General features: G+C 43.8%; 2 protein-coding genes across 7 annotated transcripts in view; one reads left to right on the forward strand and one right to left on the reverse strand.

Moving 5' to 3' along the window:
- XPO5 (exportin 5) overlaps positions 1-18,108 on the forward strand; it is a 56,623-nt gene extending 38,515 nt beyond the window's left edge. For 3 of the 5 annotated variants that reach the window (XM_037842778.1, XM_037842779.1, XM_037842781.1), the window contains 12 exons: positions 6,729-6,829; positions 8,605-8,701; positions 9,509-9,645; positions 10,327-10,424; positions 11,660-11,706; positions 12,180-12,277; positions 12,962-13,024; positions 13,791-13,873; positions 14,315-14,422; positions 14,570-14,707; positions 14,907-15,071; positions 15,251-18,108. In XM_037842778.1, coding sequence (XP_037698706.1) covers positions 6,729-6,829; positions 8,605-8,701; positions 9,509-9,645; positions 10,327-10,424; positions 11,660-11,706; positions 12,180-12,277; positions 12,962-13,024; positions 13,791-13,873; positions 14,315-14,422; positions 14,570-14,707; positions 14,907-15,071; positions 15,251-15,388 — 1,273 coding nt within the window. In that variant the 3' untranslated portion in view covers positions 15,389-18,108. Of the gene's footprint in view, positions 1-6,728; positions 6,830-8,604; positions 8,702-9,508; positions 9,646-10,326; positions 10,425-11,659; positions 11,707-12,179; positions 12,278-12,961; positions 13,025-13,790; positions 13,874-13,929; positions 13,973-14,314; positions 14,423-14,569; positions 14,708-14,906; positions 15,072-15,250 lie in introns of those variants that run through there. The other 2 variants (XM_037842780.1, XM_037842782.1) reach the window with 2 other exon arrangements.
- Positions 17,441-21,378, reverse strand: POLR1C (RNA polymerase I and III subunit C). Of its 2 annotated transcripts, XM_037842784.1 has the most exons (9): positions 21,230-21,378; positions 21,032-21,103; positions 19,491-19,598; positions 19,088-19,220; positions 18,703-18,822; positions 18,471-18,623; positions 18,193-18,342; positions 17,959-18,075; positions 17,441-17,805 (listed from the first exon to the last, which is right to left on the reverse strand). In XM_037842784.1, exons 1-9 carry the CDS (start codon positions 21,296-21,298, stop codon positions 17,687-17,689), a joined length of 1,041 nt encoding a protein of 346 aa, XP_037698712.1. In that variant the 5' UTR covers positions 21,299-21,378; the 3' UTR covers positions 17,441-17,686. The 2 variants fall into 2 exon arrangements, with proteins under 2 accessions (XP_037698712.1, XP_037698713.1); XM_037842785.1 differs by lacking the exons at positions 21,032-21,103; positions 21,230-21,378 and adding an exon at positions 20,325-20,963.
- Between the last annotated feature and the right edge of the window lie 55 nt (positions 21,379-21,433).

The following is a 21,433-nucleotide window of genomic DNA, read 5'->3' on the forward strand; positions in this document are numbered from 1 at the left end:
GACATTATGAATGTGGTTGATCCCACTGGATGGTATGCTTAGGAGGGGTTGGGATGGGAGGATTTGTGTTGTGTGTATGTTTCCACAGTTAAAAAGGAAAAGGGAGGGAGGGAGAAACATTAAAGAGATAGTGATAGTTGAATGCAGTGTATATTACTGGATGGGGTCTGGAGATGGAGGAGAGGGATCTCAGGAACATTGTTGGAACATGGGAAAAGTTTGTAATGTAGAGTGTGGACTTTGTATTAACATTGGATTTCTTGAACTTGATAACTGCACTTAAAACGATTACACAGGTGGGATGTTCATGGAAGTGTTATGTGTTCGGGCAGTATGATATGTGCAGCTTGCTCTCAAATATTCAGAAAATGACGAGATAAAAAGAAAGAAAAAGTAAGGGCAAAGGTGGCAAGGTGTTGGGATTGGTGGATCTTGGTTCGAGGAGGGCTATGTTGGAGTTCTGTATGGAATTTGTATTGTTTTTGCAACTAAGTTGAAGGAAAAAAATCATGAGATACCACTTCACACTCACTAGGATAACTATAATCAAACATGAAAATTATGAGTGTTGGTGATAGATGATATGGAGAAATTGGAACCCTCATACATTGCTGGTGTAATTAAAATAATGTAGCAGCTATGGGGAACAGTTTGGTGATTCTCAAAAAGTTAAACAGAATTACCATATGACCCAGTAATTCCACTCCTAGATATATATCCAAAAGAATTGAAAACAGGTACTGAAATGAATACTGGTTACACGAGTATTCAGAGCAACACTATTCATAGTAGTTAAAAGGGGGATACAACCCAAATGTCCATCCACTGATGAATGGATAAGCAAAATGTGGTATATGCATACAGTGGAATATTATACAGCCATAACAAGGAATGAAGTGCTGATTCATGGTACAACATAGATAAACCTCAAAAACATGCTTAGTGAAAGAAACTAGTCACGAAAGACTATATGCTATATGATTCCATTCATAAGGAAGTGCAGAATAGGGAACTCTATACATAGAGAAAGTAGATGAATGGTTGCTTAAGGATGGCAGGGATAAGGGAATTGGAGGATTACTGTTTCTTTTTGGGGTAATCAGAATGTTCTAAAGTTGATTTGTGATGGTTGCACAATCAGTGAATATATTAAAAACATTGAATTGTTCTCTTTAAATAGGTGAATTGTATGGTAAGTGAATTATATCTTGATAAAACTGTTAACAAAATAAAAAAGAAATAGAAACATAACAAAAGTTAAACCATTAAATTAGACCAGTAGTTAAATTAGTCCAAAAACTTCAGGCCTAAACTTCTACAGTCATTTTGTTCAAACACCACAATTGCATAGAACTTTGAATAGGAAGTGAGATATGGTAGGTCTGTATAGGTTAGAGTGAAATAGCAACATATCCCAAAGTAATTTGGGCGGAGAATAAAAATATATATTCGGGGTCCCCCTGAGAAGCTAGGGGAGGATGCGGAGGTGTTGGACTTCCTTACCTGGATTGTTGCTGAAGTTCTCACAAACATTGGGGATTGACGGCTTGATGTGCTGAGCCCTCTGTCTTGGGGCTGGCCCCATATGAAGCTTGTTACTGCAAAGGAGAGGCTAAACCTGCTTATAATTGTGCCTAAGAGTCTCCCCCTGAGTGCCTCTTTGTTGCTCAGATGTGGCCCTCTCTAACTAAGCCACCTTGGCAGGTGATCTCACTGCCCTCCCCGCTACGTGGGACCTGACTCCCAGGGTTGTAAATCTCCCGGGCAGCCCAGGATATGACTCCCGGGGATGAATCTGGACCTGGCATCGTAGGATTGAGAACATCTTCTTGACCAAAAGGGGAATGCGAAATGAAATGAAATAAAGCTTCAGTGGCTGAGAGATTTCAAATGGAGTCGAGAGGTCACTCTGGTGGATATTCTTACGCACTATACAGATAACACTTTTTAGGTTTTAATGTATTGGAATAGCTAGAGGTAAATACCTAAAACTACCAAACTCCAACCCAATAGCCTTGACTCTTGAAGATGATTGTATAACAATGTAGATTACAAGGGGTGACAGTGTGACTGTGAAAACCTTGTGGATCAAACTCCCTTTATCCAGTGTATGGATGGATGAGTAGAAAAATGGGGACAAAAATTAAATGAAAAATAGGGTGGAATGGGGAGGGGTGGTTTGGGTGTTCTTTTTTACTTTTATTTTTTATTCTTATTCTGATTCTGTCTGGTGTAAGGAAAATGTTCAAAAATAGATTGGGGTGATGAATGCACAACTATATGATGGTACTGTGAACAGTTGATTGTACACCATGGATGACTGTATGGTATGTGAATGTATCTCAGTAAAATTGAATTTTAAAAAAAAACTTCAGGCCTAGTTGATTTTTACATGTGAGTTCCACCAGACCTTCTCATCTCTTACACAAATTGTTCCAGAAAATAGAAGAAGAGAGTGCTCCGCAACTCATTTTATGAGGCTAATTTATTTTAATACCAAACCAGACATTTACAGTATCAAAGAAGAAATTTATAGGCCTAAATCACTTTTTTTTAAAAAAGTTTTATTCACATACCATAGAGTCCATCCAAAGTGTACAATCAGTGGTTCACTGTATAAATCAGAGTTGTGTATAGTCATCACCAGAATCAATTTGAGAACATTTTCAGGGCTCCAAAAGAAAAATCCCGTAACCCTTATACCCCGCTATTACTGACACTTAACTTTGGTATGGTACCTTTGTTACAACTGATGAAAGAATATTTCAATATTATTGTTAACTATAGTCTATAGTTTGCCATTAGTTGTATTTTTTCCCAAATACCACCCTGTTATTAACACCTTGTAATAGTGACGAACATTTGTTCCAGTTCATGGAAGAACATTCTTATATTTGTGCTATTAACCACAGTCATCATCCACAACAGGGTTCACTGTGTTATACAGTCCCATGTTTTATCCTCTAGCTTTCCTTATATCCTCTAGCTTTCCTTATACCCTACAACCCTACACTTCCCCTTTCAACCACAGCCACACCCATAATTCAGCGCTGTTAAGTTACTCAAAATAATGTGCTACCGTCATCTCTGTTCCTAAACAAGGCCTAAATCACTTTCAAATATAGATGCAGAAATTCCAAATAAAATGCTCACAATTAGTCTAGTAACAAATCTTTTAACATAACCACATTTCAACTGTTATATCTTAAAATAGTAACAGTAATTCCTTAATAGCATCAAATGTCCAAACAGTTGATCTCCCAAATTTTTGTTGTTGTATGAGTAAGGATCCAAACAAGATTTGACTGAGATGTCTCTTAAAAGTTTCTTTTAATTTATAAATTCTCCTGCCCTCCTTCCTTTTCAATTTATTTGTTGAAGAAACTGGTTTTGTACTTGCAGAGTTGACCCTAGCTTGGATTTTTAAAACTTCATTTCCGTTGTACTGTTTAACTTAGTCTACTTTCCTAAATATTTCTTATAAAATAAATAATTAGGTCTAGAGTAGGGTTTGACAAACTGCCTGAGGGCCAGATTCAGGCCTCCGCCTGTTTTTATAAATAAAATTTTCTCGGAACACAGCCATATGTATTTGTTTACATATAGTCTGTGGCTTCTTTCATGCTACATTAGTAGAGTTGAGTAGTTGGAACAGAGACCCTATGACTGGCAAAGACTAAAGTATTTATTATCTAACCCTTTTCAGAAAAAGTTTGTTGATCCCTGGTCTAGAAAATTGATACCAGCTTGACTTTTTAGCAGAAATGCCTTCTAGGTGATAATGGATTCAATGATAGTAAAAGAGCCTAGAAAGGCTCCTGTGTGACAGATATGACCGGCATAATACAGGTCTGTGAGAGGGATTAGCTATTCATTGCATGGAGCAGGGACAATTGGTTATGTATAGAAAAGATGAAATTGGATCCCTACCTGTCATCATACATACACAGAAATAAGTTTCAGGTAGATTAAAAACTAAAATAAAAGATACAGCCCCTGGATTATGTTTATGACATCAGTTTAAGACAAAAAAAGGACGGATTAAAAAAGAAAAGGTTGATAAATTTGATTACATTAAAAGTAAAGCCTAATGTAGAATGTTAATAATGGAGAAAACTTGCATGTGAAGAGGAGTATATGAGAACTCTGTACTTTCTGCATGATGTTTCTGTTAATCTGAAAATGCTCTAATAAAATCTTTTAATTAAAAAAAAAGTAAAGCCTATCACAAATGACAATAAGCAAAGCAGGCCATAGATTGGGAGGATATTTGCATCCCATATGAGTTCCAAAGTTTTACCTCTTTTCCACTGTGGAGAAACTCACAACATACATACAAGGAGACCTGTGCAGAAAAGTTCATTGCTTCATTTATTTGTGTGAGCAAAAGGGTGGAAACAAACTTATTAAACCTAAGTAAGGAGATGGGGAAATAAACTGGAGTATACTTACTAAATAGCATTCTAAAAAGAAGTTTAAATGAGTATACTAACCTATAGGATAGATTTTTAAAACAATGTTGATTTTTTTTTAAAGATTTGTTCAGGTTGTATCTTAAATAGTTAACCTTGCTGGTGTTGTAATCTGTAATTATCTGCATGTTTGCTTTATAATTTAAAAAGAAAAATAGGTAGTTATGCCCTCTAATGGCTGTAGATTGTTCAGTAGTGCCATTGCTATGGGCAGAAAGGAGTGCTATGGACGGCAGATCCACAGTTACTGCTCTCCAGTCACTCAAGTCCAGTAACAACTCAGGTAAGTCATTGTGAGGAACAGATGTGCAAGTTGTGAATTATGAGTGTTCCTTGGGCAACTGTCCAAACATTGTAGGGTCCATGCTCTTGGAGTGGAGGCAGAGATCTGAAGAACGGAGCTTAGAGCTCCCTGCTCTGTCCCTGCTTGTGAATCCACAATGCCTCTGACGTTTCATTCCTATGTCACTGGTCGTGAGAAAACACCCAAGAGTGCTAACATGACCTTACATTTAAAAGAATTTTGCGGGGATCTAAGATGGCGGCATAGAGAGGAGTGGAAGCTAAGTAGTCCCCCTGGAACAACTACAAAAAACCAGAAACAACTAGTAAATAATCCAGAATAACTGCAGGGGGACAAACGTGACCATCCACTCATCATACACTAACCTTAATTGGGAGGAATGCCCAAAATCACAGCATAAAATCTGTAAGTAAGAACTGCGGATCCAAATCAAGAGACCCCCTCCCCCACAGCCCAAGCTACAAAGCCTCCTGGTGCCAGAGACAAGCTCTCTCCCAGCAAGCGAATATAGCTCAGCTGAGCTCCAGCTGGGGGGTTTAATTAGCGAGTGTGAACTGCTCACTACGAGGTACGAATCCCCAACAAGTAGACAGAGGCTTTGGGTGACAACTGACCTTGGAGAGCCGGAGGGTCGCCTCGGACTAGTTCTGTTCCTTTTTTGACTCAGTGGAGAAAGCCTCAGCCATTTTCAGTTCCCTGTTCTGTGACCCAGACGGGGGTGTGGCACAGGCAGAGAGAGACCATTGAAATGCTAATGACCTCCCCCTAAGGTGTCATTCTCTAAGAGGAAAGGGGTGGGGCCCAGCTCTACTACCTGCCTTTCATTCAGAACTTACACCGGTCAAGAATTATAGGCTAATCTTTGCATCAGGCTGAGAGCGCCCCTACACAGCCCGGCGGCCCAGGGCTTCCCTTGAGGGACGACGCACACTAGTGACGTAGCACAGCTTTCCCTCAGCAGAGGTCCTGGAAGATCACAGCTGAGAAGGGGGGCCCACTCGGAAAACCCAGGGATACTACGTCAATGCCGGTGGTTTGTGGGTCAGCGACAGAGAGAGTCTGGGGCAGAACTGAAATGAAGGCTTAGACTCTTGCAGCAGCCTTGAATCTCCAGGAACACCTAGGAGGTTTGAATATTAAAACGGCCCTGTCTCCCTGACCACCCAGACACACGTACCACGTTCAGGGCGGACAGCTCCAACAACAAACCCAAACTGAGTTCACCAACTGAACCCCACAAAATTCATTTCCCCACACACCACAGAGACAGAGTTGGGGAGAACTGACTTGAGGGTTATAGGTGACTCGCAGACGCCGTCTGCTGGTTAGTTGGAGAAAATGTACACCACCAACTTGTATTTCTGAAAAATTAGATTTTTTTTTAACAACTTGAAAGAACCCTGTCAAGCAAAGCAAATGCCAAGAGGCCAAAAACAACAGAAAATCTTAATGCATATGATAAAAGCAGATGATGTGGAGAACCCAATCCCAAACACCCAAATCAAAATATCAGAAGAGACACAGTACTTGGCACAATTAAACAATCACAATCGAGGAACGAAAACATGGCACAGGATATAAAAGACATGAAGAAGACCATGGAACCGGATAAAAGGGACATAAAGAAGACCCTAGAAGAGCATAAAAGAATTTTGCTTTTTATAGCTTTAAGCTGTGATAAGTGTCCTGCTGTCTCAGAATTTCTGTCTTCGGTTGATTGTTTTTAGATATTGTATAATATACTTACTAGCTTCCAGTCTATTCCCTTTTTCAGGGAAACATTCAAATGTTGATACCTTCTTTCCTATCCCTGCTGGGAAGAGCATTAGCAGGGAGCTCTGTCTATGTAGTAGTGTGGTACTAGAGTCTGGGTCACTGAATTATAAGGTCAAACTCACTCTTCTTCCTCAATAGACTAGAAAACATTCACATAGTAACCTTGTTTCTTTCAGAACCCACAATACTTTGTATGCACCAGAAATGCTATCCAAAATGGCAGAGCCTTTTACGAAGGCTCTAGATATGCTTGAAGTGGAAAAATCTGCTATATTAGGTAAGAAATACAAACTTTCTTATTCCTAAATTCACCTTTCTTATTCCTAAATTCACCTCTAACAGGCTCCTTGAGCATCTTCAGAGTACTTTGTCTTTTCCTCATAACTTGACACTGCCTTGACCACCTATTCATAAATGCACTATGTAGTTCTTACAGACTCTACAGAAATGAGTGCATTTACTTCATTATCTTAGCCTGCAGGGAAGGTCTTCAGTGGTAGTTTCTTTTCTTCTCTCTTAACCCCTCCTTCAGTTTAACCAGTTAGTGATAAGTACTCCAGCCCTTAGATTGTCAATAAACCATGGCTTTTTGACCTGAAGGATATTAGCATACTTTCCTGCCTTTCTTTTAAACAAAAGTGTTAAAGCAATAAAGCTTAAATAGCTTTAATCAGTAAAATATATATTTTCAAAAATTTTAAAGGAATAGATTCTAAGCCATGTTTCCCTTTTGTTACACTTGATTAGAATGTTGCTTTCAGGCATTTTCCCGCTAACAAATAAGCATACAAAAAACTGCAATCACAATTGTGTTAATATGATGTGAAGGAAAATGGCAGGGTTCAGTGAGAGTGTGTTTATTGGGAGACCTAACCTAGTCTTGGAGGGAAGTCAGAAAGTGGCCTCCCAATGAAGACTTGAAGGAGAAGTAAGAGCTAACCAGGTTATGGGGCAAGAGAAGATGCTGGGCATTCTTGGCAGGCCGAATGGTGGATACGAGATCATGAGACAGGCAGGAAAGAGCTTGAAATGTCCAGGGACTAGAGAGGGGTGGCTCATCGGGCTGGAAGACAGTGAACAAGTAGAGGGGTGGGTGGTGGGAGTTAGAAGTTTGAGCTAGAGGCATCCCAAGTTGTCTAAACCTTGTGTCCATCTCTGAAACTTCAGGCTGACTTACCATGATGCCTCTTTATTCGCAGCCATAACCTCTGCCTGACCCAGCTATGGTCAGGCAATCCAGTGAACATTCCTCAGCTGTTAAGTTAACCAAAGAAAGGGTGTTTGTTTACCTATCCAGAGTTCATGTCTGTCTGTCTTGGCCTAGATGGTCCAGGGCCTTTTCCTTTGGCTCCACTAAACTCAAGGTCCATGTTGCAGATACCAGTAAGAATAGAACTTCCAAGGAATATCTTGCCGTTAACATAAAAAATAGGTGTTGCTTCATCGCCCCCTTCCACCCATCCACCCACCCCATTCAGTTATTCACATTAAGGCAGTAAATATATGACCAACCGGAACATAATAGAATTAACAAACAGTTCTTTCTGAGAGCTTCTGACTGTGAGCAAGACTTGAAATATAAAACCGCCTAGATTTGAAGGATAGGCCTTTTAAGGCAGTTGTTTTCATATTGTGCTAAGAAGGTTTCAGTTTGATCTGTTATACAGCTTGGGCTTTTGCATAAGATTCAGTCTGAAAGGGGGGGTTCCACAACTTAAAAATGGGGACAACCCAGTGCTTTATGGAGAGATCCTTGTGAGCTACACTGTAGGTTTTGGTAAAAGTCCCGTTTGGAGAAACCCAGGCAAAAGTTGGAGCATTCCGTTCCAGTTTCAAGTCCTGGGTACTTTAATTGCTTTCACCTTTCCCTACCAAGAGAGTTCAACAAATCACCTTTGGGAAAGCTGTTATGCCTCCCTCTGATAGAAGAGTTGGCCAGCTGCTTTGCACTTACAGCACGTCCCCCAAACCACACCTGCCTGCTACAGTGCATTGGCAAGTTGAGACTCCTGGCAGCATAGCAGCATGTTCCTGACCCATCTCTCTCTGTAGGATTACCTCAGCCTCTCTTGGAACTCAATGACTCTCCTGTCTACAAAACAGTCTTGGAAAGAATGCAGCGTTTCTTCTGCAACCTCTATGAAAACTGGTAAGGAACCCAATACTGCCTCTCCATATTCTCTTCCTAGGCATGCACTGATTAGGAATGGCCAAGGGTTGGATTTTTAATCTAGAATTCTAGTGTACAGGTAGCATGAGGCAAGGATTTGACAGGAAACTAATGATTCTAGTGTCAGATCAGAAGAAACAGGCTGCTTTCCTGCATTTGCTTTTTTATAATTGTCATATAAGCCTCACAGTCCTCGCCATCTCATGCCTAACTTGTCTGGGTGGCCAGTGCATAAAATGATGAGGCCTGAGTAGAAGATGCAGTGGTAGGGATGCATTTGCTTACATCCCTCACTACTTGCAGCCTAACTCTCATAGAACACTGGGAGGTGGCCAGCTGGGTTTTTGTGCTTGGGGCCAGGTTGTGGGATGAGATGGTAATTGGCCCTTATGCACACCACAATCGGGGCTTTGGCCTCCCCAAGCCAGTGTTGTAATCCACCAAGCCAGCCAGAAAGTCACCATTTTAAATGCATACCACATAGTAATGAAGGCTACTGCTGATCTTGGTTATCAATATCTGTCTTAAAAAGATGCTATATCTGCTATAAGGAGTTTCCTTTAAAGTGGGTGGGAAAAGAGGTTTTATTTTCATTTTTGATAAAACATGAAGTCTGCATCTTATAAGAACACCTTTTAGGCAAAAGCCCTCTTCTGTTTCTCTAAATACAAAGTTGCTTTTGTAGCCGAGAAGTCTCATTGTAGATTAGAAATGAAATTTCCTAGTCAGTCAGGACTGGCAATACCAGATGTTGGACTTGTCATTGCCAATGATTTTTCCTTATAGTTTTAATATCCTAGGGAAGGCAGGCCCTTCCATGCAGCAAGACTTCTACACTGTGGAGGACCTTGCTACCCAGCTCCTCAGCTCAGCCTTCGTCAACTTGAACAGTATTCCTGATTACCGACTCAGACCCATGCTTCATATCCTTTCAAAAGTCCCCAGATATACCAAAAGGTCAGAAGATTGGAGGCAGTAACAGTCCACAGGAACCAGAGGGAGGCACAGCTGTGTGGAAGAGATGTAATTATTTTTTTAAATGTACAATAACCTCATTAAAAGGACAGGAAGATAGAAATATTTAGGAAAATCATGCAGTCCAGGGGGTCTTGAATGCTCTTTCTATTATAAGCTTTTTCTTAGGGGTGTGTCTTTACCATCTCACTTCTTGCAAATATGAAACAGGAAGCTTTTATTCCTTTTCAGGTGCTTCTCTTTGAAACACCTTCATACTTTATTTTCATTCAGACCCTTTTTTTGTTGTTTTTGTGAGAATCTCTGTCTTCCTTGATACTATAAGGGAGTGGTGGAGGGAAATTTCTTACAAGGGAGACCTTCCCCTTTTTTTCCTGCCTACTTTTGGGCAACCCAGTGCCTATCTCTGTGCAGCCTGGTGGAAAAGACAGTTAAACCGAGAGAATAATGGCATCCATGCAGCTTATGATTTTAGGAAAAGAGCTTGGGAAAATTTTGTCTATTAACACAAGATGTTCTTGACATCTTGGAAGCCCTTTGGAGGTTGACTCTGCCCAAGCGTCAGAAGTTTCCAGCCTCTCAGGTCAGGGGATGTGCTTATGTGCTAAAAGTTCCTTAACCTGTGGCATGGGTTTTTGTGAAGCCTCTGGTGCTCTTCTGTCCCCCAGAGCACTATGAAGCCCTGGTGTCTCCCATCCTTGGACCTCTCTTCACCTACCTCCACATGGTAAGAGATTAATCAAAAAAGGGTGGTGGTCTAGTTTGCTAATGCTGCTGGATTGCAAAACACCGGAAATGGATCAGCTCCTATAAGGGGGGTTTATTTGGTTACACAGTCACAGTCCTAAGGCCACAAAGTTTCCAAGGCAAGTCATCAACAATCGGGTACCATCACTGGAGGACAGCCAGTGGTGTCCAGAAACCTCCATTAGCTGGGAAGGCACGTGGCTGGCATCTGCTTCAAAGTTCTTGTTTCAAAATGGCTTTCTCCCAGGACGTTCCTCTCTAGGCCGCAGCTCCTCAAAAATGTCACTCTCAGTTGCTCTTAGGATGTTTGTCCTCTCTTAGCTTCTCCAGAGCAAGAGTCTGCTTTCAGTGGCCGTCTCCAAACTGTCTATCATCCACAGCCACTCTCCCAGCTTCTGTGCATTCTTCAAAATGTCCCTCTTGGCTGTAGCAAGCTCGCTCCTTCCATCTGAGCTTATATAGTGCTTCAGTAAACTAATCAAGGCCCACGCTGAATGGGCAGGGCCACCCTCCATGGAAATCATCCAGAGTTATCACCCACAGTTGGGTGGGTCGCATCTCCATGGGAACGCTCAAAGAATTACAATCTAATCAACACTAATATGTCTGCCCACACAAGATTGCATCAAAGATAATGGCGTTTTGGGGGACACAGTACATTCAAACTGGCACAGGTGGTAAAGAACGGCAGGTAGCCACTTAGGAGCGTGTGAGCCTGAAAGCATTGTCTCCCTAGCCCTGCCCAGGATGGCTGCCCAGAACTCCCATCCTCAGTAGACTGTCCTTGCCCAGTGGATGGAACAGCACCCAAAGAACTAAATGAGTCAGTTGTCTACAGCGCACCTTCAGATTCAGATTCTGCTCCTAACCTCCTGTTAACTGAAGAGAACTGACCAGGGCAGTGCTTCCCCTGGGTCTGTTTCCCTGATTATGGAATTAAGCAGGGGGACTAGCTGGATGGAGAACAGATGTGTCCAGAGAGCCCCAGGAATTCTAAAATGTTAGTGCTTCCCAAGCAAAGAGTTGTTTGATATGCTGTCCTCATCATGTTTTGTTTTGTGTCTTAACCTTGTGAGGTCTATCTAGGCTCTGTCATTGATACCTGGAATCAGTGGCTAAGCGTTGGCTCATTTTAATCATGAAGAGGACATTAGCTGTTACCTCTTCCAACCTTCTCCTCAATTCTAGCACTTATTTCCTTGTTTGTTTTCCTAGAGGCTTTCCCAGAAATGGCAAGTCATTAACCAGAGGAGCCTGCTGTGGTAAGGAATCATCCTTTCTCCTCAGGGTGGGTGGAGTGGGTGGGATGCTGAGCAGAAATTCTCCTGCCCCAGGGCTAGAACAGCAGTGGATTATAGTCATTCTCAGTCTAGACGGTAAATGCCTTGTCTAGGCAGGCTGCGACTGATAGGCAGACCCTGAAGTCAAGTCTTCATGGGTGGGTGGGTGGGGCCGGGCTGGAGGAACCAACCTTCCAGTGCCTTGGGAGGATGCTGAGACATCCTTACCCACTTAGGATATTGTTCCAGTACCCTGTATCAAACTGGGCATAGTCACACGGTAATAATGTCCCTCGGTGGATCATTGCTGTGCATTCCCAACATTCGCATAGAAAGCAAACCAGAAGGAAGCCAGCAGAAGGAAGTGGGCTGCAGAGGGTCTGGTTACAGTCACTGCTTTCCTTGTCCTTCCCTTTCCGCACTCCCATGGAACTTGGCCCCCTGGTTTTTTGCAGTGGAGAAGACGAGACTGCAGATGAAAATCCAGAGTCTCAAGAGATGCTGGAGGAGCACCTGGTGAGGATGTTAACTCGAGAAGTCATGGATCTGATCAGTAAGTGGCATATGGGAACCAGTAGCAGGGGAGAATTTTCCTAGAGAAAGAGCTGGTCACTCAGCCAACCCCACAAAGGTTAGATTGATGCAAAGATTCATGTTTGCTGCAATACTGGCAGGTTGATGGAGAAATAATCAATTAGCTAGAAACTAGGTAGACCTTAAGTTGTCCAAGGGACATTTTATGAAATGTAAACTGAATTATATTTGTTCTAGTAAAGCCCAGAGTAAGAAGAAATGGTCTAAAATAGCAGGAGGAATTTGGATTAATGTTAGATATAACTTTCTGGCTTTCTCAAAATAAGGAAAATTTCAAATTCTTGGACATGGAAGTTAATTTTCTTTTCTTTTTTCTGGAAATGTTTAAGGAGATGGTACTTGGTCATTTAATTTGTTTGGAATCCAAAGTAGACCAGGGATGTATTAGGCATTCTCTCTTTGTCTCTTATTCTCAGAGAATTCTGTGATTTTTCCCAGAAAAAATGGACTAGATGGACTAGAAGAGTCTGGTCAAAGCCATCAAAATGCCTCTATTACTGAAGCTAACTTTGTACCTGGACAGTACCCCCCACCTCCTTACCTGCCCAGAAACAGCATGGGATCAGTAGGCCTGGGGTGGCTATTGTCTGGTGGTAGCCCGTCGCTCTTCCCTTTGCCCAGTAACCCTCCTTTCTTGCTTTAGCGGTTTGCTGTGTTTCAAAGAAAGGTGCTGACCACAGTACTGCTCCTCCTGCAGATGGAGAGGGTAAGTGAGCCTGTTGTCTGGCCCTCATAGGTCTGCTCTTACTTAGGCTCCTCAATATTGTTCCTTTTATAAGCAGGTCAGTTCCTGTAAAAATTGTTTCCCTAGTAATCTGGTGATGATGAGACGTCATATATCTCGCTTTCATCTATGCTATGTTCTTCCAGCGTACTCCCCTCTCAAGCCCTTTGCACTTGCTGTTTCTTCTATGTAGAATAATTTCCTTCCAGTTATATGCACGATGCACGGCCTATTCTCTTGCTAAGATCACCTCCTCCAAGAGGTATTCCATGAACATTTTATCAAAAATAGCCATTTCAGCCACTCGGTATTTTTCTCTGATTTTTCTTCATAGCATTTATCACTGCCTAACACTGTTTTTATTTATGTATTATTATTTTTCTCCCTGAGTAGAATGTAAACCCATCAGGGAAGGGACTTCATCCTATTATTGTATCTCCAGTCAGTGCTTGTCATACTGGGCACTCAGGTTGTTTGTTCGATGAAAGATTCTCAGCAATTTGCAGCTTTTTAAACAGTTCTCCAGCAGATCTGTTTCTCACTGCTCTTTCCTAAATGTATGGCTAGATGAATCTCTAGATCTTCCATGGACAGGGCCTTCTACACCTTTTCATGGGAGGGAACTAGTACTGCTCAGGCACCAGTCAGCCCTGGATACTCAACTTTTCTTTGCTTTTGGGCTTCTCTCAGAACAGGATATTCTCTGTTCTGAAAGGATGGGACTTAACATTCTGCTCTCTGCCTACAGATGAAGAGATTATGGCCACAGAGGTAACCCCCTCAGCCATGGCGGAGCTTACAGAGCTGGGCAAATGTCTGATGAAGCATGAGGTGGGTGGAGGGGGCAGGTGATTGATGCCTTTTTCCTTGTGTACCTGGGGAGCCAGAGTCCACTTTCTTCACTCCATGATGCCATCAGAAGAATTTTTGGTAAAACTTCTTTATATGAGTTAAGTTCCTACTCCTAAAGCCCAGAAAACAAAGAAAAAAGCACAAAGCCATAGGACCATAAGACCGTCTCCTGTGCCAGTGTGGGCAATAGCTCTCAGAAAAATACACAGGCATGTTGATGTAAACCCCTGAGTCCTGGTGTTAAGCTTCACCCAGGCCTTGAGCTTTGTCACCTTCCTACATAGTTTTTCTCTTATCTATTGGTTGTTTTTTCTTCTCTTTGACTGCCTGGTATACAGAAATAGAAGAAGTAAACACAAGGACAGTCAGGGGAAATGGTGCTTATTTTTCCATTGTAATCCTCCTTCCCTTCCTGTTCAGGATGTTTGTACGGCACTGTTGATTACAGCCTTCAATTCCCTGGCCTGGAAGGACACTCTCTCCTGCCAAAGGACAACCACACAGCTCTGCTGGCCTCTCCTCAAGCAAGTATGGCTGTTCACCCCTTCTCTCCAACTCTTAAGAAAGATTTGGGTCATGGGGATTGACTGAATCAGTTGGAAGAATTGGGATGCTGTATGCCCCTCGGGCCTTTGGAGAATCATTCTTCGGACCTGAGCACAGCTGTCTCCCCAGGTGCTGTCAGGGACACTGCTCACAGATGCTGTTACGTGGCTTTTCACCAGTGTGCTGAAGGGTTTACAGACGCACGGGCAGCACGACGGGTGCATGGCTTCCCTGGTCCACCTGGCCTTCCAGATATATGAGGCACTGGTGAGTGGAGAAGAGAGCATGGGGCAGGATGGCTGTGGCTTCATCCCTTACCGCCTGCTCCCAATCATTTGGGCCTTACCCTGAATCTAGGCATCTGCCAAGTTGCTGACGCTGCCCCTGAGAGGTGTGTGTGACAGAGAACAGGGAAGATGGCAGGGTTCAAATCTACATTATTGATTGGATTTATCCCACTTGTCAGCGCCCCAGGTACCTGGAGATAAGAGCTGTGATGGAGCAGATCCCTGAAATACAGAAAGACTCTCTGGACCAGTTTGACTGCAAGCTTTTAAACCCCTCCCTGCAGAAAGTGGCTGACAAGCGTCGAAAGGACCAATTCAAACGCCTCATTGCTGGTTGCATCGGGGTAGGTCATCCCCAATACACCTTCATTAGTGTTTCCAGCCACCCTTGTGGTCTTCTGAGACTGTGTGGAGGGGACAGACCAGAAACCAGCTGTAGTCAATGACCATTATGGAGGGATGATCTTTAAAACATCCTACTACTCAGGGCCTGGTATTAGCTTTTTTCTTTTGTTTTCCACAGAAACCCTTGGGAGAGCAGTTCCGAAAAGAAGTTCACATTAAGAATCTCCCCTCACTTTTCAAAAAAACAAAGCCAGTGCTGGAGACAGAGGTGCTAGACAGCGAGGAAGGTGGCCTTGCCACCATCTTTGAACCCTGAATCAAGCTTTTGGGCATCCTTCCTCAGCCTTTATTGTCATCTCTTCTTCCTCTTCCTAGCTGATCTCTAGGCCCCTCTCCACTGCCACCTCGCTTTCCACCATTGTCAGCCTGGAGAGATCCTAGTCTGGAGCTGGAGAGGGTAAGCCCCTTGCAGGGCCAGAAGTAATTATACTGAAATACCAAGAAAGGGATTTAAGGCTTAACACCATTCTGTCAAGTCCAAGTAGAATGGGAGACATCTGGGAAATCTGGACAGAATTCTACTTGGACTTTTGGCTTTTCCAATAGAGAAGCTAGAGTAGAGCAGCCCTTCCCAATGCAGCCACAAGACTGCAGCTAGCTGGGCTTGTGGCAAGTGCTCACCTCACCTAGTGCCAGAGTTTCTCCTGGTCCACCAGAAGTCCCATGAGCCCCCTTGCTGCTGTGCTGGCAAGGAACGTTCCCCATCCTCCAGGGGGGATGCCCAGTTCCCTCATCTTTGTTTTGATTAAGAATCTGGGCACCTAATGAGATCTGTGACATAGGCTACTGCTAAGTTCTGGGCATAGTACCAAGGATAGTACCTCCAGGGACCAGAGCTGGGCTCTAGTGCTTGCAAGCTTCCTCCTCAGAGGTCACACATCTTGCCCGTTCATGAACGACCCCTCAGTGTGGTTTCCCCAGCTCCATGGTCCACTCAGGCACAAGAGCCACATAACCCTATTTAGTGTCACAAGAGGCCACTGGCATCCAAGGATAATCCAGACAACTATACTACATCTGTGACTAGCTGCTAACAAAGCCACTGATCTCCTCTCCTAGGACTAGCTGATTCCAGGTGCCTTCAAAAATCTTTCAGTCTTTTGGGTCCCTGGCATTTCTCCCATTGGGTATTTCCCTAAGGAAAGAAAGAAGAAAATATAACTTCCCAACATAACCTGTACTTAATGTCCAGTCCATTCTAGAGAGAGGTCACTGGAAGGCCCTGCAAGTAGGGGGAAGTGGGAGCAGGACCCTAGTCTAAGGCAGACTTAATCCCTACAGAAACTACTATTCCTGTGCTCTGCAAAGGCAAAGGTCTCCCATCAGTCCATTTGACTGAGGGTTTCAATGAGAGCCAGAGTAAGGACTGAATGGAGTCAGATTAGATGGAGGCTGTAGTTTTTAGCTGGTGCAGGCCCATAGGCAGGGTAAAGGTTGGGAAGAGGCAAAGATGGAGAAGCAGGACTTGGAGTCTTAGGTTGTTTCTGCCACTCCTGCTTCCTCTTCCTGGGTAGTGCTTTGGGCTTCTTTCTTGGTTGTGAAGGTGATCCCAAAGCCTGATTCCCTCCCAACTTGATAACTGCCTATTCTTCTGTGGTTTGAGCTACAGAGGACATAGTTGTATTTATTGTGTTGTAATATTTTTAACATCCTGTGACTTCATGCTAGAAGTTTTCTATTGTTTATAGAACCTTTTTGTAGAAACATTAACTCTAAAGCACATCTGCATGTAAGTAAAAATCTCAATTTCATACAGAAAGGGCCCCATCTGCTTTTTTCAAGCCAGTCTTAAAATCAATGACATACTTTAGGGTCACTGCTTCTCAGACACATTCTGCCATGGGGACTGGGCAGGGGCAACTGTGACTAGTGAACTTGCCATGTCCAACTCTCTGAAGTGGTGTCACCTATTCTATTCTTGACTGACCTAGACCAAGCAGCACATATTCTCAGTGTGTCGGTAGCATACAGTTGCTAGGCCTGACCCCAAGTTACTGTCCAGTGGGAACTGCTGTTCCCCTCTCAAATAGGTAGTGATAGCAACGAGACTTGGTTTCTGTCAGGAACTTGCCCCAGTAATGCAGAGGATAGGTGAAGTGGTAGATTCACTCTGGCTCCCTTAAGTATCTTCCTGGGATCTGGCTGGGCCCTCAGAAACCACCTCAATTTGGCATTTCTGAAGTCTTAGAAGGGCTCAGCTGTGACCTAGTGATATCTGAGCCCAGTGTCTCCTGAATTGCTAAATGTCAAACCTGTTCTGAGGTCCCATATTTTGGCCCCCGAATTAAGAAGTGGTCTAACAAAAGGATTTCTGTTTGGACGTAAATTTATTTACATGAAAGGCCTTACAAAGGCATAAAAGTAACATTTTGTGGCACATTTAACAAAAGGTATTGACTGAAATAAAGCTGGAATGGTCCAGAAAAATTCAGGACCCCTAGTCACACTGGGCTCTGCATAGCAGTCCTGTGGGGGGCAGGTCAGGACCCAAAATCTTCAGCTTGCCTCTGAGGAACATCAAAAGCCAGTCATCCCAGTAGGTCCAGTGCAAATCTCAGTCCATCTGAACTGCGTCTAGTTCATCCAAGAACCGCCGGCACTTTCCCATCAGTACTCTGATGGCTTCACTTACCAGCACATCTGGTGGCAACACCCCTGTTGACTCTACAGAGACTGGGGACCAAAGAGACACTTTAGCCCAGACAGGGCTTGCCTTTCCAAAGCTCCATACAAAATACTGCTAAGTTTCACATCTGGACTCTGAAAGGAAGCTGTAGCACCAAAAAGTGCCCTGTCTCCTTCCCTTGATCCACCCATAATACTCACAAATATAATGATCCCGAACACGGGCCAACCGTACAACCTTCTTCAGCTTCTCATTCCGGAAGACTTCCCTGCTGAAGGTATCCAACCGGGGATTGGCAACTCTAGCCACCTTTTTACCTAATGAAAACAAATCATGTTATAAATACTTTATTAGAGCCTGGAGCTTTATTTCTCTCTACCTTCGAAGGAAATATACTTAAGGTCTTGACCTGAATAGCATCCCAAATACCATACCTTGAACTTCATGCACCTCAATGACACCAGGTGAGAAGCACTGCCTGAGCTCCTCTGCTGCCTCCCCTTCCACAGGCTGAAGCAGGGTGATGTCAGGCAGAAGCCTGTAACTGGCGGTGGCCACAGGTGAAAACTTGGCATGATCTTTGCCTAGAAGGAAGGGGGAAATGAGAGCCTGTGGGAAACCCCTTTTCATTCTTTTAAGCCACTGATGGTAAAAGCACATGCCCTTTAGCGTTCTGCCCCACCCTGCTAGGACAGCCCACTAGCATTCTCACCAATGCCCTTAAAGCAATGCATGAGCAGGTCAATCTCCTGGCCGGGCCGCAGCTGGGCAATAAGGATGTCGTCATGTACAGGTCGGATAGTGCCCTCTGGGAAGAGGTCAGCCTGGTTTCCCAGGGGCACCCATGTCATGTGCCTTGTGTACACTGGAGGAAAAAGCATGTCAGATGGCTTCAGCCCGTAAAACTAACACACACCACTCTTCTTTACCCTACCATTACTCACCTTTGTGGTTCACGTAGAGTTCATTGGGGTCAGAGGAATCTTTAGCAGCATGGGGGTTCCGAGTGCACCTGACTTGCAGTCGAAACTGCAGAGTATCTATCTCTGTGCCTTCTTCATCTCCTGCATAAATACAAGAGAAGGAAAACCAGTGAACATTTGCATGCCAGGCACTATGCTCAATGCTTATCCCCATCCTCAACAAACTTATAAAGCACGTACAGTTTTCCTTTCACAGATGAGAACATTCATATACCAAAAGACTAACTTGCCCAAGGTCATACAGTGGTCAATCTAGGATTGTTTAAATTCAGGCAATCTGATTACAGAATCAACTTCAGAGAAGAGTTAACTCCCCTGTCCCCAAAACATTTTCCCAGACCCTCACCTTGGTTCCGATATTCAAAAAGACGGGGATCAGCATGAATAGGAATGAGTCCCAGGCGGTGGGCAAGGATCTCATCCTGGACAATGGATGTGTTGTTGTACACCAGGACCTTTTCTACAGCCATGGTTGGTACCTGCCCAAGAAAACAGAATCACCCATCTGCAAAGACTCAATAAATTGCCTCCCCACCCATTCCCTGCCTCCTCAGAGAAAGAACTCTTCCTAGAAGACTGCCTGATAAGAAGTTTACAAGGAATGGGCAAGAAGAATGCCCAGCAAAACTGCAAGAAAAACAAGGAGCAGGTGCAGTTTAAGATGCTTAACTTCAACAAGGGAAGTGACGGCATGGTTCCCCACACAACCCCACAATTGCCACCAGGGATGCCAAGCAACCCATCAATACCTCAGCTAATAGAATGCGTCGAAAAGCATTGGCAATGGCTGCATCAATTCCCACCATGTCAAACTCCAGTGAGTTTTCATCCATCTGTACCACATCCACACGGAAATTCTAGAGGGGCAGGAAAAACACTGTGATGCCTACTATCTATGGTCAATTTCTCTCTATACCTCCTCTCTGGATATTTCCCTCAGTGTGTTAACATCCTCTCTCATCCATGAACCTCACCTTTCTTTGCCCAAATGTCCCTCGATACATGTTCCTTTCTCCCCAATCCTTTTTTTTTGGAAATTCTCCCTGTTTTTATCTTCTATTCACAAACCCTCTGCCATCTGGCTTCCAGTCAGACCTCTCACAGAGGCAATTCTATTAAGGAACTGGAACTTCTACACTGCTTAATCCAGTGGACACCACTCAAGCCTTATCTTACTGGACTCTGCTGTATTTTCCATGTTGATAAAATTCCTCCCTTTTGAAATTTTGGCTCTTTTCCTTCTCTGATGATTCCTTTTTAAATTCACTATCTTCTACCTTCCCCTAAATGTTACTATTTCCCAGGTTCTTGATTCTCCCAGTTATCCCAACCACACTCATGGTTTTATCAACTCTCTGTATATTGACAACTCCCAAAATTCTCTCTCACCTCTGATTCATTTCAAACATATATATCTACTAGCCTGCTAGACATCTCCACATGCAGGAAACAATGCATCATTGTTCCTCTTCACCAGATCCACTCCTTCTTAGATGATACTACCATTGAAGCAGTTCCTCAAGCAAGGTTAATTTACACTTCCCCACCCTCACCGCCCATATCAAATCAATCCCCAATTTTACCTTCTATCTTCTCTTTGCTCTATTTCCATGATCATAGTTTTAGTTCATGCCTTCATCTTCAGCACTTCCAATAGATCTGCCTGACCCATATCATCCTGCTCAAATTCCAACCATCTGGGTTGCAAAGCTGATGATGTCTGCATAAAAGCTCTTCAAAAGGTCTCTATTACCTACAATGCCTAAGACGTACTCCAATCTTGCCTACCACTCAGGCCAGCCCACCTTACATCCTAGCTCCTGTCCTTAGTACCTCCTCATTTTTTCACTGTTCACAACTTCTACTTATCACCGAAGACAATTCAGATGCCATCTCCTTCAGGAACTCTTCCATACCTCTTCCCCATTCCCAGTCCAAATTAAGTGCTTCTGTGAGATGCCTCATCCCCACCACATGCTTATCGCTATCAACCGACTTTGCCACATAATACTGCGTCAGCTGTTTTGTGGGCGCTCTTCCCCAGCCTCTCGTTCACAGAACAAGGCAGAAACCATGCTTGGTTCGGCCTTGTACAAGCAGCACCTAGCACACTGCTGGGATGAAAACAGACGCTCAGTAAACGTCTTATGAACAACTCTAACCCCAAGAGCAGCTTCTGAGGCTCAGCTCACACGGTCCGGCCCTCACACCCTCTCCAGACACCTCGAGCCCCACCCAACTCCTAATCAGATTCCTCTCCCTCCCAGTACTTTTCCCATTCCTCCCTCACCCTCTCGAAGAGGTCCTGGTCCCAGGCGTCATCATAACCAGAATAGTTACCGGGGAAGTCGGTGGTATGAACCTAGAGCAAAGAGAAGCGAGTCTGTCCGCGAAGGGGCTGCGAGGCCAAAGCCATCCCCACTCCGACCCCAATTCATCCCTATTCCACTATCCTTCCCCTTCCCGAGCTTAAAGCCACAAGACTTACATTGCGAACCCCGAACTCCCCCAAAACCACGCGGCTTCGCATTTCTTCTACCGCCTGAGACGCCGCCATCTTCAAACCCGCCAGGTGACTACGGCTGCAAATTGGCGCGTGCGTCCTAGTGGCCAGGCCGTTTCCGTGGCAACGCACCACCTCCTGGAACTTTAAATATCGCGAGAGTCTGCCCCTATTCCGTCCACGTCCTTA

Source organism: Choloepus didactylus, chromosome 7 (assembly GCF_015220235.1).
Source record: "Choloepus didactylus isolate mChoDid1 chromosome 7, mChoDid1.pri, whole genome shotgun sequence".
Classification (NCBI taxonomy): Eukaryota; Metazoa; Chordata; class Mammalia; order Pilosa; family Megalonychidae; genus Choloepus; species Choloepus didactylus.